Source organism: Leucoraja erinacea, unplaced genomic scaffold (genome assembly GCF_028641065.1).
Source record: "Leucoraja erinacea ecotype New England unplaced genomic scaffold, Leri_hhj_1 Leri_589S, whole genome shotgun sequence".
Taxonomy (NCBI): Eukaryota; Metazoa; Chordata; class Chondrichthyes; order Rajiformes; family Rajidae; genus Leucoraja; species Leucoraja erinaceus.
The window spans coordinates 11,069-28,570 of NW_026576497.1; the positions used below are offsets into that span (position 1 = coordinate 11,069).

Consider the following 17,502-nt stretch of genomic DNA (forward strand, 5'->3'; position numbering starts at 1 on the left):
TTCTGTGATTGAAATTCCCGTCGCCGTTTCGCTCGAATACAAACCCTTTGCAATGAAAAAAACTTTTTGCTATCCTACGGCCAACGTATTGCCAACGTTCTTGCTGTCCATATAACGTCATGAGTTTATTTTGAGTAAGTCCTTTCACGTAATCGAAGAGCTTTGAAAGTTCATCCAACCAACCAACAATATAATTAGTAACGATTTAGTAAATTATCAACTTAAATTACATGACCCATCCAGTCAATTTTTCCAAAAAGTACTGACTTCTATGTGATCCTCATGGCTAGTTTACACGGGGCGACTTGACGCAAGATGTAGCCAGAGTGGAGTGGTCGTGGTCTAGCACGATATCACACGATATAACGGGGGTAGAGTAAAGAGTTCCCACGGTACTCGGCAATTCTGTCATTTGTGCGAGTGACTTGTCCGTCTCCCGATCTTTCCCGAATGAACATCGTGGACTGTAGTGTAGTTAATCACGTGGCACAAATGATGTTACTTTGTTGTCACACACTCTATTCGTTTTTTTTCACCCGAGCTCTTTAATGAGCTGAAGAATAATCTGTTTCTTTAGACAAATGTTGTTTGGTGTGATGCACCTTCTCTCAATATGTGCAATAAGTCGTCTTTTTATTTTTGTCAAATATGAATAAAGACTGTATCTCACATTATTGTGTTATTTTATGATCTACTGAGAGGTGAAACTTTCAGTCTGAAGAAAAAAAATTTCAGCCCGAAACGCCACACCCGTTCCTTCTCTCCAGATATGCTGCCTGTCCCGCTGAGTTGCTCCAAGCAAACTGGTGTCTATCTTCAAAGGTGACCCCGCCTGACCAGGACTGCCTCTCTCTCTCTCTCTCTCTCTCTCCCCCTCCCTCTCTCTCCCCCTCCCCCTACTCTATTTCTCCCTCTCTCTCGCGCTCACCCTCTCTCCCCTCCCTATCTCCTTCCCCTCCCCCTCAGTTGCTCACGACCACCTGCTCTCTGTCATTCCCTTTTCTTGCTTTCCCTCCTCTACCTCCCTCCCTCTCTCTCTCTCTCTCTCCCACCTCTCTCTCTCTCTCACACAGGCATGAATGGATGAACTCCGCGGGACAGGCAGCATCTACGGAGAGAAATGAACAGCGACCCATTCTTCAGGCTGCCTTATGTCTCCCCCCCCCCCCCCTCACCCCAACTCCCACCCACACACGCGAATGCTGGAGAAAAACTCAGCGGAACGTTGTCTATTTCCTTCGTTCCATAGATGCTGCTGCACCCGCTGAGTTTCTGCAGCATTCGCGTGTGTGGGTGGGAGTGGGGGGGGGGGGGGGGGGGGGGGAGAGACATAAGGCGGCCTGAAGAATGGGTCGCTGTCCATTTCTCTCTGTAGAGGGTGTCTGGCCCGCGGAGTGCCTCCAGTCATGCCTGTGTGAGAGGGAGGGAGGGAGAGAGAGAGAGAGAGAGAGAAAGAGGCTGTCCTGGTCAGTCCTTTGAAGATAGACACCAGTTGCTTGGAGCAACTCAGCGGGACATGCAGCATCTCTGGAGAGAAGGAACGGGTGGCGTTTCGGGTCGAGAGCCTTCTTCACACTCTCCCTCCCTCACTCTCACACAGGCATGAATGGAGGAACTCCGCGGGCCAGGCAGCATTTACGTTCCTTCTCTCCAGAGATGCTGCCTGTCCCGCTGAGTTGCTCCAAGCAACTTGTGTCTATCTTCAAACGCCTGACCAGGACTGCCTCGCTCTCTCTCTCTCTCCCCCTCCCTCTCTCTCCGTAAATGCTGTCTGGCCCGCGGAGTTCATCCATTCACGCCTGTGTGAGAGGGGGGAGGGAGAGAGAGAGAGAGAGACGCACACTGCGAAATCTTACCTGCCTGTTTCAGTGACAGACACCCACCGCCAGTAAATGAAGACACCCCCATCTTTCAGACAAAAAGAGACACACTGACATTAATGAAATGCTTAGCTAGTTTTATTAGATTTGTATGTAAATAGCAAACTGGCTGGATTCACTCTGTCCAACTTCCGGGTTCACCGTTGGCAGGAGTTCCCACGGTGACCGCAAGAGTTACTACCGATATCGCACGGGACACTTCGTTCATAAAATGTTGCAATGCTTAACCACAAGTGCACAAGACACTCTTGGACAAATTCAAACATGTTTGAATTTTCTCCCGAGTACCCAAGGTACACGATTACATGCCGTTAGCGCCACGGTGGTCCACGAATGCCGTATTGTTACCGCACGAGGTTCCCACGATGTCAAACTCTGGTTACCTCTTGCGTCAAGTCGCACCGTGAAAAGGGGGTTTCAGCATGCGTCAGCACTTTCAATGCATCCTACGAGATTAATTAAAATTGCATGAAAATGACTGCATTCATTTGTTTGTTCTGAACATTGAAAATAACAACAGCGATGTCGCAAGCTAATTGGCGCTCCAGAGGTTTACGCCGGGTATAACTGCAACCGTGGCCGCGCTTGGTTCAGAACCTACACCTGAATAGGTCAACGACGTGACGGAAAATGCACGCGCCCGGAAACGGTCCGGTCTTTGCTATTTATTATACTATTCTTGCGGTCTTTGGTGTTCCAGGTAATGTTTTCCGCAGATGAAGGTTTCGCGTTTGTCACTTCTGTACCTATCTGCCATTTCAACACCTTTCATTTGCCAAGTATTGCCGCGCCTTCACCCTTTTTCCAGCTTTATCTCCGCTACTACAATCGTTCTTCAGCGGGCTCCGTCTGTAAGCGTCTCTTGTCCATTGTCCCTTCCCTTCACTGATGCTCCATGACCCGCTGAATTCCTCTTTGTTTTTATTACTCGCTTGAATTTAAAAGATTGATTATAGGAACTTACAAAATTCTTAAGGGGCTGTTCAGGCTAGATGCAGGAAGATTCTTCCCGGTGTTGGGGAAGTCCAGAACAAGGGGTCACAGTTTAAGTATAAAGATGAAATCTTTTAGGACCGAGATGAGAAAAAACATTTTTCACACAGAGAGTGGTAAATCTGTGGAATTCTCTGCCACAGAAAGTAGTTGAGGCCAGTTCAATGGGTATATTTAAAAGGGAGTTAGATGTGGCCCTTGTGGCTAAAGGGAGGGAGAAAAGGCAGAGGGACAGGATACCGAGTTGGATGATCAGCCATGATCATATTGAATGTCGGTGCAGGCTCGAAGGGCCGAATGGCCTACTCCTGCAACTATTTTCTATGTTTCTATGTTTCTGTGTTACGGGAGAGGACCAGTTACATATGTTTTAAGCACATCCGCTTTTACTGCTGTCCCCCGCTTCATCCATGCCTCGCGACCAATTGGTCACTCGTGCATATATAGAATGGTTTTACTGATAAGCTTCGTCAGTTGTTTCCCAATTAATTCCAATTGTGCGGTCTGTACAGTGTCTGTACATTTCCCCGCCATGGTTTTCAATGGGTGCTGCGGTATGGGACACAGGTTTGTAGACTAATTAGCTTGATATAAATATAAATTCTCCCTAGTGTGTGTAGGGTAGTGTTTGTGGCCGAGGATCACTGGTCGGAGCGGGCTCAGTTGACCGAAGGGCCTGTTTCCACGCTGCATCTCTAAACTACACTAAACTAAACTAAACTGAACCAAACTGAGCTGCACTAAACTAGACGGAACCAAACATAACCAAACAGAACTAAACAAAACTAAACAGATAAGAAACGTCGACAATCCATTGCTTCCACAGATGCGGCTCAGAATCTGATGTCGTGGGGCCGGGGCACAGTGACGCAGCGGTAGAGACGCTGCCTTACAGCGCCAGAGGCCATGGCTTGGTCCTGACTACGGATATTATCTGCAAGGAGTTTGCAGGTTTTCTCTTTGACCGCCAGGGGCTGCTCCCGTTTCCTCCCACATCCCAAAGACGTGCAGGTTTGTCGGCTAATTGGCAAATATCGTAAACCAAATATCTATCCTGTGTGGTATACACCGATCACTGGTCGACGCGGACTTGGTGGGCGATGAGTCAGTTTCCACACTGTCAATGGGACAGGGGCATATCTCTCTGCCACAGAAGGCAGTTGAGGCCACAGTTCATTGGCTATATTTAAGAGGGAGTTAGACGTGGCCCTTGTGGCTAAAGGAATCAGGGGGTATGGAGAGAAGGCAGGTACAGGATACTGAGTTGGATGATCAGCATGATCATATTGAATGGCGGTGCAGGCTCGAAGGGCCGAATGGCCTCTACTCCTGCACCTATTTTCTATGTTTCTATGCATCTATGAGTTTAACGAGGATATCGTTATCTTTCCATAAATTGATTATTCGAAATCTGTAAGCAATCTGTTAATGTGATGAATTGTCTACCCATGTCATGATTAATTGGTCACAGTTCAACAGTTACGTTATTAACTACTCTGCCTCCCACTTGCAGCGAACTTGGTGACGATTGTGATTCTGTCGAAGGGAAAGTGCGGCCTCTCCAAGTGTATCACCCTTTACCTGGTGTTTATGGCGGTGGCGGATTTCCTGGTCATAGTCACCGTGGTGATATTAAGCCGCCTACGGGCTATTTATTTCCCGGACAGTTTCTTCTCCACCACGCCAGGCTGCACACTCATCCTTGTCCTCAGCTGGGTTTCCAAAGACACTTCCGTCTGGTTAACGGTAGCGTTCGCCTTCGACAGATTCACCGCCATTTGCGGCCTAAAATTGAGACTGCGATACTGCACAGAGAAAACCGCGGCGGTGGTTATCGGGATAGTTTTCATGCTGGTCTGTTTCAAAAACATACCCTCTTTCTTTCCTCTCGAACCAATGTACGTCACTGATAATGTACCATGGTACTGCGTCATCAAGAGTAGCTATTATACCTCCGTTGCATGGAGAATCTATGACTGGCAGCGCCCTGTATTGAACCCATGTGTCCCCTTCCTATTGATTTTGCTGCTCAACATGTTGACAGTCAGGCACATTCTCGCAGCCAGTCGAGCTCGCAGGAGGCTCCGATGCCAGAGCAACGGAGAAAATAAGTGTGACCCGGAGATGGAGAGCAGGAGAAAGTCTATCGTTTTGCTCATGGTGATCTCGGGATGTTTTATCTTGTTGCGGTTGATCTACCTTGTGAATTTCCTGCGTGTGCAAATCACAGGCAACACTTATGCCAGCGGCGTCAATTCCAATGATCCAAAGTTTATCCTGCAAGAAAGCGGACACATGTTGGAGCTTCTCGGTTCGTGCATTAACTCCTGCGTATATGCAGCGACGCAGACTCGATTCAGGGGCCAGTTAACGTTTGCTGTTAAATACCCCATCAATCTAATTAAAAAAATGTTCAACTAGAGGAGAATTCTCACAATTCTGTCTGAAATAGACTGCGCAGTGATGGATACGGGGAAATCCACTGTGGAAACGTACTGCAAGATACAACCCCATGCATATGCCAGTGAATTATCTAGACACGATTATCCAATACTTTTGATTAATAAACCAATACCCATCTGGAATGTCGCCAGACCTATCTCCGTGAAAGACTCAAGGCTATGGCCTTGGTAACCGGTAGCCCAATGTGTACATTCTCTTCCACTAACAGCAGATGTTAAATATGCAGGTGATATGAGGAATGGTAGAAGGGACTTGGCAAGATGCTCAGGATCACTCAGAAGCCCCATTAACTCGTGAGGCCCCTGATCACGTAGCTGCAAAAAGACATGGCGAGAAGATAAGATAAACCTTTCTTTCTTAGATGTGTCCGAGACTAGTTCGGTGCATTATCTAATATAGAAACATGGAAACATAGAAAATAGGTGCAGGAGTAGGCCATTCGGAGCTTCGAGCCTGCACCGCCAATCGATATGATCATGGCTGATCATCCAACTCAGTGTCCCATCCCTGCCTTCTCTCCATACCCCTTGATCCCTTTAGCCACAATGGCCACATCTAGCTCCCTCTTAAATATAGCCAATGAACTGTGGCCTCAACTACCTTCCGTGGCAGAGAATTCCACAGATTCACCACTCTCTGTGTAAAAAATGATTTTCTCATCTCGGTCCTAAAATACTTCCCTCTTATACTTAAACTGTGACCCCTTGTTCTGGACTCCCCCAACATCGGGAACAATCTTCCTGCATCTAGCCTGTCCAACCCCTGAAGAATTTTGTAAGTGTCTATAAGATCTTCTAAATTCTAGCGTATACAAGCCGAATCTATCCAGTCTTTCTTCATATGAAAGTCCTGCCATCCCAGTCAGTCTGGCGAACCTTCTCTGTACTCCCTCTATGGCAAGCCCTTTGTAAATAATAATAGGAAAAGCAGCCTGTTCAATAAAAAAAAACACACAGTCAACGGTTATTTGCAGCTTAAATTAGAAGCACGGGCTTACTGGTTGTATACGTGCATGTGGCCAGCGAGCTCAACGGGAGAGAATTCACTGTGATCCTGAATGATGCCCGGATCTTCTGTCGGCAAGCCGGAAGTGCCCATGTGGTGGAACCCCTTAAACTGCTTGCAACAAGTCATCGCTCATATCAGTGAAATAGGACCGCAGGACGTCGTGAGGAATGTTACTTTATTAATAATTTTATTCTGTACTTGCTGTAACTATAATAAACTAAAATTGCTTGTGATATTTACATTTGGTTTGCCTACTCATTGTACCGAACCCTCTAAAACCTGCTTGTATCAAAACAGCCGGATAATTCTTTAATTGCTGTCGGCACGGCAATTAATCCCTGGATTTTGTAGTTCGGTAGATGAATATTTTGGTTCACAAAGAAGGAAGTGAACGTTCAAATCTCTTAACGGAGAGAGAATGGATGACTTCCTGTGGTTCCTATTGGCATTCTATTCATTTTCAGATTCAGATTCAGATTCAGAAAACTTTATTGTCTGTCGTAACAGAAAATCTTCTGTTTCGACCGCCAATGCTTGTAGCTGAGATGCTCACGCAGCGACTCTTCTCCTCCAGTTACCTGTATATTCTAGTAACTTTTCTCGATTAGTTCAGTAGTCAGACGTTATGCATATAAGGCAGGAGAATGGGAGGGAGAGACAAATCAGCCATGATTGAGTGACGGTGTGGACTTGATGGGCCGAATTACCTAATTAAGGAAATGTAATTGTAATAAGGCCGTAATGTGACTAATCTACAGTCCCCCAATCAGTAGTCTGCAGATAGGGTGCAAGTTGAATCAGGAGTTAAAATTGGCATGTAGTAAAAAATAATGCTACGGTTGTTGTGGGAGATTTCAACATGCAGAGGGACTGGGAAAATCAGGTTGGTACTGGACACCAAGAAAGGGAGTTTGTGGAGTGCCCCCGTGATGGATTCTTAGAACAGCTGGTATTGGAGCCAACCAGGGAGAAGGCAATTCTGGGTTTAGTGTTATTAATGAACCGGATTTGATAAAGGAATTTAGGTTAAGGAGCCATAATATGGTCAAGTTTAATCTACAATTGGAGAGGCAGAAGGGAAAATCAGAGGTGTCGGTGTTACAGTTGAATAAAGGGGACGATGGAGACACGAGGGAGGAGCTGGCCAAAGTTGACTGAAAAGACACCCTAGCAGGGATGACTACGGAACAACAATGGCAGGTATTTCTGGGAATAATACAGAAGGTGCAGGATCAGTTTATTCCACAGAGGAAGGAATATTCCAATGGAAGTAAGGAGCGACCGTGGCTGAAAAGAGACGTCAGGGACAGTATCGCCTTTTTCAGTCTTCAAGGCTCCAACTTTGGTCTTAACTATTGTTTCCTCTTCACATACCTAAAGAAGCTTTTACTATCCTGCTTTATATTCTTGGCTAGCTTACATTCTTACCTCATCTTTTGTCCCCGTATTGCCTTTGTAGTTATCTTCTGTTGCTCTTTAAATATTACCCAATCCTCTTCCTTCCCGCTCATCTTTGCTAAGTTGTATTTTATTTATTTTATTTTTATATTCTTAGTTTAACAGGCATCCCCAGAATCTCTCGTGATTTTTTTTAATTTTTTTAATTTTATTTTATTTTTATTAGCAGTACAGTAAATCACATTAATACATCGTATATATCTTATTACATTATGTTGTACCACTTCATTTTTTGAGCTTTAAAAAAGATAGAAATAAAAGAAGTAAGGAAAGTAAGCAAGAATCGTGAAGGTGCAGGAAAGTGTTGGGAAAACAGAACCCCTTAGGGAAGGAATTAGAGAAGGAAGCAAAGAAAAGAAATAAGACCCTAGAAAGAAAAGAAAAAAAAAGAAGAAAGAAAAATCAATCACTCTATTGTAACACAAAACTCCGCAAAAAAGGATACACCAACCGTGTTTTTATTAAAAATTTATTTTATACCCCCCGTTTCCAGGTCTTGGTAGGCTTTATGTTATAACTTATTATTGCACCTTATGCTTGTAATAGTTCCATAAATGCAGACCACGTCTTTTGGATCTGTGAATTGAATTGAATACAGCACATTCTTGTCACATGTGCCGTCACAGTACAATTCTCTGCTTGCAATCACAAGGTTAGCAGGCAATAGTCGCCGCATGAAGGGCGCTGACGTTACCGAGTATCCTTCGCCAGTTTTACCCTTGTGTTCCCACCCCCTCCCTCACGGCGGATCCCCAAGTAGGCTCCTCCATTGCACCCCCCCACCCCACCCACGGCGGTCTCCCCCACGCCTGTCTGAAATATGTTCTTGATCCGAAACATAATAATAATAATAATAATAACTTTATTTGTTAAGCACCTTAAAAAACAACCAAAGTTGACCAAAGTGCTGTACAGAAAAAGAAAATAAGCAAGACATCATAAAACAGGCAGAACAACAGAACATACAGCTAACACGAGGCGCATAAATTACATACGAAAAATTCAACAATAAATTAAAAGACATAAAACACGAGTACGAACCACGCAGCAAATCCAAGCAAATAAAGTAAATACATAATTCGACACCTTACTGGTCTACAAAGGCCACGGAGAATAGATATGTCTTCAGGAGTGACTTAAAAACAGCTAGAGAAGGAAGAAGATTACCTCTCTCCAGAGATACTGCCTTTCCCACTTTCGACAGAGACACGTTTGATGACGAAGATTGGGCTATCCGTTCAAAGGCCACCATTGCTTATGAAATTTGTAAGAACTTCTCCGCAGGGAACATCGCAAAATGGCAACCACGTGTCATTCTGCGCCGCATAAGAAGAGACGCGGCTTAAAGACACAAGTAATTTGCGAAGGAATCGTTCAGCAGATCACAATACAATAACGCCGTGTGCTTTAGACGTATTACAATCCAATAAATGAGACCTTGTGTCTTGAGCGAGGTTAGGACACTGCACACATTAATATTAGACTTGTCCAACCAGCTTCTGAACAAATTCACACTTCTTTTGCTTCTGAAGCTGTTGACTGGACTGGATAGAGCGGATGTGAATAGCACAGAGCGGATGTGATTGGATAGAGCGGATGTTGACTGGATAGAGCGGATGTGAATAGGATGCTTCCACGAGTGGGAGTCAAGGACTAGGTCGGGAACACCCCCCTTGCTTCTAGTGTGGATTAAATGGCCCTAATGAGGAAATACATTCTTCCCATAGAGGGAGTACAGAGAAGGTGCACCAGACTGATTCATGGGATGTCAGGACTTTGATATGAAGAAAGACCGGGCAGACTCGGCTTGTACTCGATAGAATTTAGAAGATTGAGGGGGGGATCTTATAGAAACTTACAAAATTCCTAAGGGATTGGACAGGCTAGATGCAGGAAGATTGTTCCCGGTGTTGGAGAAGTCCAGGACAAGGGGTCACACAGTTTAAGGATAAGGGGGAAATCTTTTAAGACCGAGATGAGGAAAACATTTTTCACACAGAGAGTGGTGAATCTCTGGAATTCTCTGCCACAGAAGGTAGTTGAGACCAGTTGATTGGCGATATTTAAGAGGGAGTTAGATGTGGTCCTTGTGGCTAAAGGGATCGGGGGTATGGAGAGAAGGCAGGTACATGATACTGAGTTGGATGATCAGCCATGATCATATTGAATGGCGGTGCAGGCTCGAAGTGCCGAATGGCCTCTACTCCTGCACCTATTGTCTAGGTTTCTATGTTTCTAATGTGGAATAATGGACACTAGAATGTAGATTTACAATCTGGTGAGGTTGATGAGGATGTTTGATATATAAAACTGTGTCGAATCGGGACGTGTTAAAAGGTGATTAACGGGCGTTGCGGCCTGGACAGTTTCTGCTGTCATGTTGTATGTCTCCCTCTACAACTCTCTGAATCTTATCGGTGGAATTGTCTATTGAACATAATTTGGACGTCTCCGTTGACAGTATGTTCTTTCATCAACAGGGTGACCAAACTATCCGGTAGATGTAATCACAGCAATAACTCTGTCGAAGAAGAAATCCGGTTCTCCCCCTTCGTTGCCCGGGCAAATAGAGGCCAACAACCCAATTCCACCTAAAATACAGCTTAGGGTATGTGGACCATGTAGAGGGACACCGTTCACCCTCAACCTATTTATAGCGATGCGTCCCTGAGCTGTCTTGGAACACCTCTGAAATTGCGCGGCGCAGCACAGCTGCATCGGGAGAGTGGAAAGGGACGTGTTGAGGTTGATCGCGTTTAAAAAGTTCGCGGCGCGTACGTTAAATCTCCGACCGCCGGCCTGCGGCGCTTACACCAGCCTGAAGCCGCGGTACCTGGCACCGGCTCAGAACTTACCTAGATTTTTCACCTTGTCTGCAAATCTGGACGCTGCGGAGGGTTGAGGTCCCGACCACGGGGGAAAATGGAGGAGGACTGGACAATTTGTGTGACTTCCACTACAGTGATGAATGAAAGCTGTGGTGGATGTTTGTGTTATTTTTTTATTGTGTATTTGTGTGTTCTTGAAATTGTGCCGCTACTGGCAAATTCATTTCACTTGCACTTTATGTGCAATGTGACGAATGAAACCGTATTGTAGTGTATTGTATTCTCTAGGTAAGTGGCAGGAAAGAGGCTGACGGTGAAATGGACAGATCCCGCGGCATCAGAAACAATGCCACCTACATTTAATAAAAATAAACGATATTTCTGGAGCCCGCCGCGCACGTTCGAGTTTACGCCAATTTCCCGAACAATTGCACCCGCACTGGCCTAAAAAACAACCGCTGTATTAGCGCATTGAGAATGATCAGTTATTGAAGAGAAACTGGGAATAATTCCCGCAGCGATTCGACTGGAAATTCTGTGCTACTCCGCCAGGAGGCAGAATATAGTTGATTCTTTGACGCGGAATTAGGTGACTTCACCTAATTTGTGAAACCTGGTTGCATTAACCACTGGTCGTCGTTTGGTATTTCGGCACAGCGGACCCGTCTGTAAGCGTCAACCAGCCATGCTTCATTGAATTCCCATAGAAACATAGAAAATAGGCGTAGGAGTAGGCCATTCAGCCCTTCGAGCCTGCAGCGCCATTCAATATGATCATGGCTGATCATCCAACTCAGTGCCCTGTACCTGCCTTCTCTCCATACCCCCTGATTCCATTGAGCCACAAGGGCCACATCTAACCCCCTCTTAAATATAGCCAATTAACTGGCCTCAACTACTTTCTGTGGCAGAGAATTCCACATATTCACCACTCTCTGTGTGAAAATGTGTTTTTTTTTCATCTCGGTCCAAAAAGACTTACCCGTTACCCTTAAACTGTGACCCCTTTTTCTGGACTTCCCTAACATCGGGAACAATCCTCTTGTTTGAATCTTACCTACTCCCAATGGAAAAAGCTTATCCACGTCATCTCTGTCTATCCCTCTCATCATTTTAAAGACCTCTATCAAGTCCCCCCTTAACCTTCTGTGCTCCAAAGAATAAAGACCTAACTTGTTCAACTTTTCTCTGTAACTTAGGTGCTGAAACCCAGGCATAGTAAATCACCTCTGTACTATCTCTATTTTGTTGACATCTTTACTATAATTTGGTGACCAAAATTGTACACCATACTCCAGAATTGGCCTCACTAATGCCTTGTACAATTTTAACAATACATCCCATCTTCTATACTCAATGCTCTGAATTATAAAGGCCAGCACAACAAAAGCTTTCTTTACCACCCTAGCTACGTGAGATTCCATGTCTGCACAATTCGTGAAATTATTAGATCAGCATCTGTAAATAAGACATTTTGATTGCATTATTTTTAAACAACTGAGCTCGTAATTAAACTATTTTGAAAAATCACCATCGTCATCGAGGCGCGGTGGCCAAGTGGTAAGGCGTCGGTCTCGTAAACCGAAGATCGCGGGTTCAAATAGTCCGTGCCCGTTGGTATTTAATTCAGACCTTCATGATGTTATGTGAGGAGTCGTTCCTGTTCAATAGATTAATGGGCCGGAATACCCCGATTGTTGCTGATCCGTTTTCCTTCCCGTTACACTCACCGTGCTGGGGTCAAGCAAAGAACCGGCACGGTCTTTGCTTGCCCCTGTTTTCACCAGCCGTTCCACCGCTACCCACCAGAAACAGGAGAAGCGCAAGACAGACAGCAGTGTGTACAGATGCCGAGAAGTTGTGTTCAGCTCTGGCTGAACAACTTCTAACCTTGTGTGTGGACTCGATTAGAAGAAGACTATCCGTGCTTTTAAACGGGACAATGCTTGACTTGACTACAGAAGTCTAGCATGGGCCGCAGAGAAAGGCACCGTGATTCCAAACGACTTGTTGCTCTCGCTGGTGAAAATAAATCGTGCGCATTCACTTGACATCTCAACCCGCCGACTGACACGCTACAGAACAGTATTTGGATGAAGTAGACAACACGAATTAATTGTTTTGTTACAATGAAATATTTCGAGTATTCGGATCGATGTTGATTCAGTTGATTCAGTTACAGGAGCAGAAGTCGGCCATTCGGCCCATGGAGACTACTCCGACATCAATTGAAACATAGAAAATAGGTGCTGTAGGCCATTCGGCCCTTCGAGCCTGCACCGTCATTCAATATGATCATGGCTGATCATCCAACTCAGTATTCTGTACCTGCCTTCTCTCCATACCCCCTGATCCACAAGGGCCACATTAGCCACAAGGGCCACATCCAACTCCCTCTTAAATATAGCCCATGAACTGGCCTCAACTACCTTCTGTGGCAGGGAATTCCAGAGATTCACCACTCTCTGTGTGAAAAATTTTTTCTCATCTCGGTCCTAAAATATTTCCCCCTTATCCTTAAACTGTGACTTCTTGTTCTGGACTTCCCCAACATCGGGAACAATCTTCCTGCATCTAGCCTGTCCAACCCATTAAGAATTTTGTACGTTTCTATAAGATCCCCCCTCAATCTTCTAAATTCTAGCCAGTACAAGCCGAGTCTATCCAGTCTTTCTTCATATGGAAGTCCTGACATTCATGGTGATCTATCTTTCCCTCACAACCCCACTTTTTTGCCCTCTTCCGTAAAGCCTGACATCATAAACGGGGAAAAACACGCAAACTATATAAAATAAAGGGAAACATTTTTTTAATGAAAACAACAATACACCTGCGGTCCAATTACAATATAACAATTGCAACGCTCAACGCCGAGCCCATCAAAGACGCCATCCTGCCCACTCACGCATTTCACCATTGCTATCGCGAAGAAGGGACAGGAGCCTGAAAACCGCAACGTCCCAGGTTCAGGAGCCCCACTTCTTCAAAATGGGGTGCTCGTCCTAAACTTTAATTCACTATACGTTTTAGATTTTTTTTGGTGGATGTGGAAGTCTGTGTTGTGAGATAAAAAATTTATTAAACTTTCCCGATTTTTTTCTTTAGGTTTTCCTTAAAGTTTAGGACGAGCCCCCACTTCTTCCAAAGAAACCATCAGGTCTTAAACACAACGACAAACCAGCCGAACTAAAACAGACTATTATTATTATTATTGCAGATATGTGTTTATTTATTGAGTATGCGTGCATGTGTATGTACACTCACTGAATCTTTTATTATATTATTATTATTATTATTATTATTATTATTATTATTATTATTATATTATTATTATTATTGTTGTAGTATATGTGTTTATTTATTGAATATATGTGCATGTGTATGTACACTCACTGCATCTTTTTGCTTTCTCCCGTTATGTATTATGTTTACATATTCTGTTGTGAACTTAGGCTGAATAGTTTATACTGCATGGCTGCAGAGAAAGGACAGGTGACGTTTCGGGTCGAGACTTCTTGCTCCTCAGTGGTGAGAGATAAATCGTCCCGCAGTTACTCCAGCTTTTTGCGCGTATCTTCGGTTTAAACCAGCACCTGAGTTCCTTTCGCATTCCTGAATTATAGACAATCAATGTGGGATGTACGGGTGATTCAGAACTAGCTTAGATTGAGCTGCTTTGGGCAGCATGGCCAATTTTTCGCCAACATGCGGTTTCTGTGATGCATGACCCTATGACAATGATTTACAACACAGGATAAGAAAAAAATCGCCGTCAATTTGTCTCCTGATCCATCGGGCTGTTCAACATAGAAACACAGAAATTAGGTGCAGGAGTAGAGGCCATTCGGCCCTTCGAGCCTGCACCGCCATTCAATATGATCATGGCCGATCATCCAACTCAGTATCCCGTACCTGCCTTCTCTCCATACCCTCTGATCCCTTTAGCCACAAGGGCCACATCTAACTCCCCCTTAAATATAGCCAATGAACTGTAGCCTCAACTACCTTCTGTGGCAGATAATTCCAGAGATTCACCACTCTCTGTGTGAAAATGTTTTTTCTCATCTCAGTCCTAAAAGATTTCCCCCTTATCCTTAAACTGTGACCCCTTGTCCTGGACTTCCCCAACATCGGGAACAATCTTCCTGCATCTAGCCTGCCCAACCCCTGAATAATTTTGTACGCTTCTATAAGATCCCCCCTCAATCTTCTAAATTCCAGCGATCGCCTCTTGATCCAATCCAATGCGTTTTACAAATTACAGCAATTCAAGGAAATCGAGCTATGCTTACATTTGTAGAAGTCTCCTAAACAACCATGGTCTCTTCGTCAATTGAGCACAACAGTATTCTCATTGTAGAGTTTTGTGGGACCATTTTATACCGTCGCTTTCTGACTAAAAAAAATGCATTCAGTACATTAACCCATTTGATGTTAACATTTTCGTTTAATCCCAGGTATTTCAGACTACATTCAAGGCGTTTTGAATGTATTTTACCGTAGGCTAGCGATATGGACCGTTCCGTTAAGCGCTCTTCAGATGACCTGCTTTAACTGGATTTAAACCGTGCACTGGATTAGAAACATAGAAACATAGAAATTAGGTGCAGGAGTAGGCCATTCGGCCCTTCGAGCCTGCACCGCCATTCAATATGATCATGGCTGATCATCCAACCCAGTATCCCGTACCTGCCTTCTCTCCATACCCCCTGATCCCCTTAGCCACAAGGGCCACATCTAACTCCCTCTTAAATATAGCCAATGAACTGGCCTCAACTACCCTCTGTGGCAGAGAGTTTCAGAGATTCACCGCTCTCTGTGTGAAAAAAGTTCTTCTCATCTCGATTCAACTGTAAACTGTGGTCTCACTACTTTCCGTGCCTTATATTAATTAATATAAACGTAAAAATGCGTCCTTTTACTTGTTTGTTCATGAGACTGTAACTAACGACCATGACGGTGCAACCTAATTACCGTTAAACCCTGGTATAAATAGATGTGCTCTCGTGCTCGGCATACACCTGTGGCCTGCGAGCATATCAGGGAGAATGCACGCACCCGGAAATGGCCTGGTCTTTGCCATATATTATTCAGTTCTTGCAGCCTTCGGAGTTCCAGGTAGACGTTTGAAGTGCTAAACGCGCGTAGTGGACGTTAGAGCCCCTCCGCGCTGAGTTGACGATTACAATGTTTTTCTGTGTTAATTTTTCCTTTCCAGATTCCTTGCGGTGCTACCACTCCTGTGCTAGGATTCTCCACGGCTAGTTCATTGATTTATTCGCCTAAAATCCGGCTTGAGAAACGTGACCGGTCTCAAGGAAATTTGACACTTGCTCTCTGTGTATCATTGAAACACTCATTTAATTTATGCTTTCTGCTTTCAAGGTATTTTCAATTTAACTGTTGATCTGAAACCTTTCAATGATTCGTTTTTCCTCTCATGGACATAGTTTACGATTTCTCGGACTGTTGCCCCATCCTCCTTGTTTAAGAAGGAACTGCAGATGCTGGAAAATCGAAGGTACACAATAATGCTGGCGAAACTCAGCGGGTGCAGCAGCATCCATGGGGCGAAGGAAATAGGCAACGTTTCGCGCCGAAACCCTTCTTCTTCGATTCAAATGAAAGCCGGGAGCAGCATTTCCTGACGTAAATTGATTTAATTTTAGGGACTGCAAAGAGTACAGATAGCGGAGAAGCTTTAACCAAGAAATCAATGGGCCGGTTGGAAACATCTGTGGAAGGAAATTGACAGAGAACGGTTCTGGTCGGGACCTTTCTTCAGAGTATATAGAACGGTCGGAACAAGAACGTGTTATTTCTCTCTGCAGATGTTACCTGAGCCGCTGCCTCGTGCAATTATTTGGAATGTTGTTATAATATATTGGCGGTAAATGTATCATGCCATCGAGGGTACTGAATCATCGCCGAGTTATCATATTCGTGGACCTTCATATCTGCAGATTCGATGCTTATTTACCCTCCCGTGCTTGTCTATCGCCTTTAGACGATAGACAATAGGAACATAGAAACATAGAAAATAGGTACAGGAGTAGCCATTCGGCCCTTCGAGCCTGTACCGCCATTCAATATGATCATGGCTGATCATCCAACTCGGTATCCTGTACCTGCCTTCTCTCCATACCCCCTGATCCCCTTAGCCACAAGGGCCACATCTAACTCCCTCTTAAATATAGCCAATGAACTGTGGCCTCAACTACCCTCTGTGGCAGAGAGTTCCAGAGATTCACCACTCTCTGTGTGAAAAAAGTTCTTCTCATCTCGGTTTTAAAGGATTTCCCCCCTTATCCTTAAGCTATGACCCCTTGTTCTGGACTTCCCCAACATCGGGAACAATCTTCCTGCATCTCGCCTGTCCAACCCCTTAAGAATTTTGTAAGTTTCTATAACATCCCCCCCTCAATCTTCTAAATTCTAGCGAGTACAAACCGAGTCTATCCAGTCTTTCTTCATGTGGAAGTCCTGACATCCCAGGAATCAATCTGGTGCAATAGGTGCAGGAGTAGGCCATTCGGCCTTTCGAGCCAGCACCGCCATTCAATGTGATCTTGTCCGACCATCCACGATCAGTACCCCGTTCCTGCCTTCTCCCCAAATCCCCTGCCTCCACCACTATTTTTAATTATTTGTTTATCTCTTGTTTCCGCTTAACGTTGTCGGCGATCAGGATAACGCGGTATTTCTCTTATGTCTTTGCGTGCTGTTCGATGCTGATATCAAAGCCGACGGTAACTATATCTATTTTCCAGGGGGTGTTACAAATTACGGCTGCCGTATATCATAACCAGATAAATTATTTGGTTATCTGGGGTGGCACAGCAGCGGAGAGTTGCCGCCTTATGGCGCCAAAC

At 44.7% G+C, this 17,502-nt stretch overlaps 1 protein-coding gene across 1 annotated transcript; it reads left to right on the forward strand.

Moving 5' to 3' along the window:
• The first annotated feature begins 2,510 nt into the window (after positions 1-2,510).
• On the forward strand, positions 2,511-5,294 carry LOC129694235 (probable G-protein coupled receptor 139). The gene is made up of 2 exons (XM_055630948.1): positions 2,511-2,580; positions 4,387-5,294. Exons 1-2 carry the CDS (start codon positions 2,511-2,513, stop codon positions 5,292-5,294), a joined length of 978 nt encoding a protein of 325 aa, XP_055486923.1.
• Positions 5,295-17,502: the final 12,208 nt, after the last annotated feature.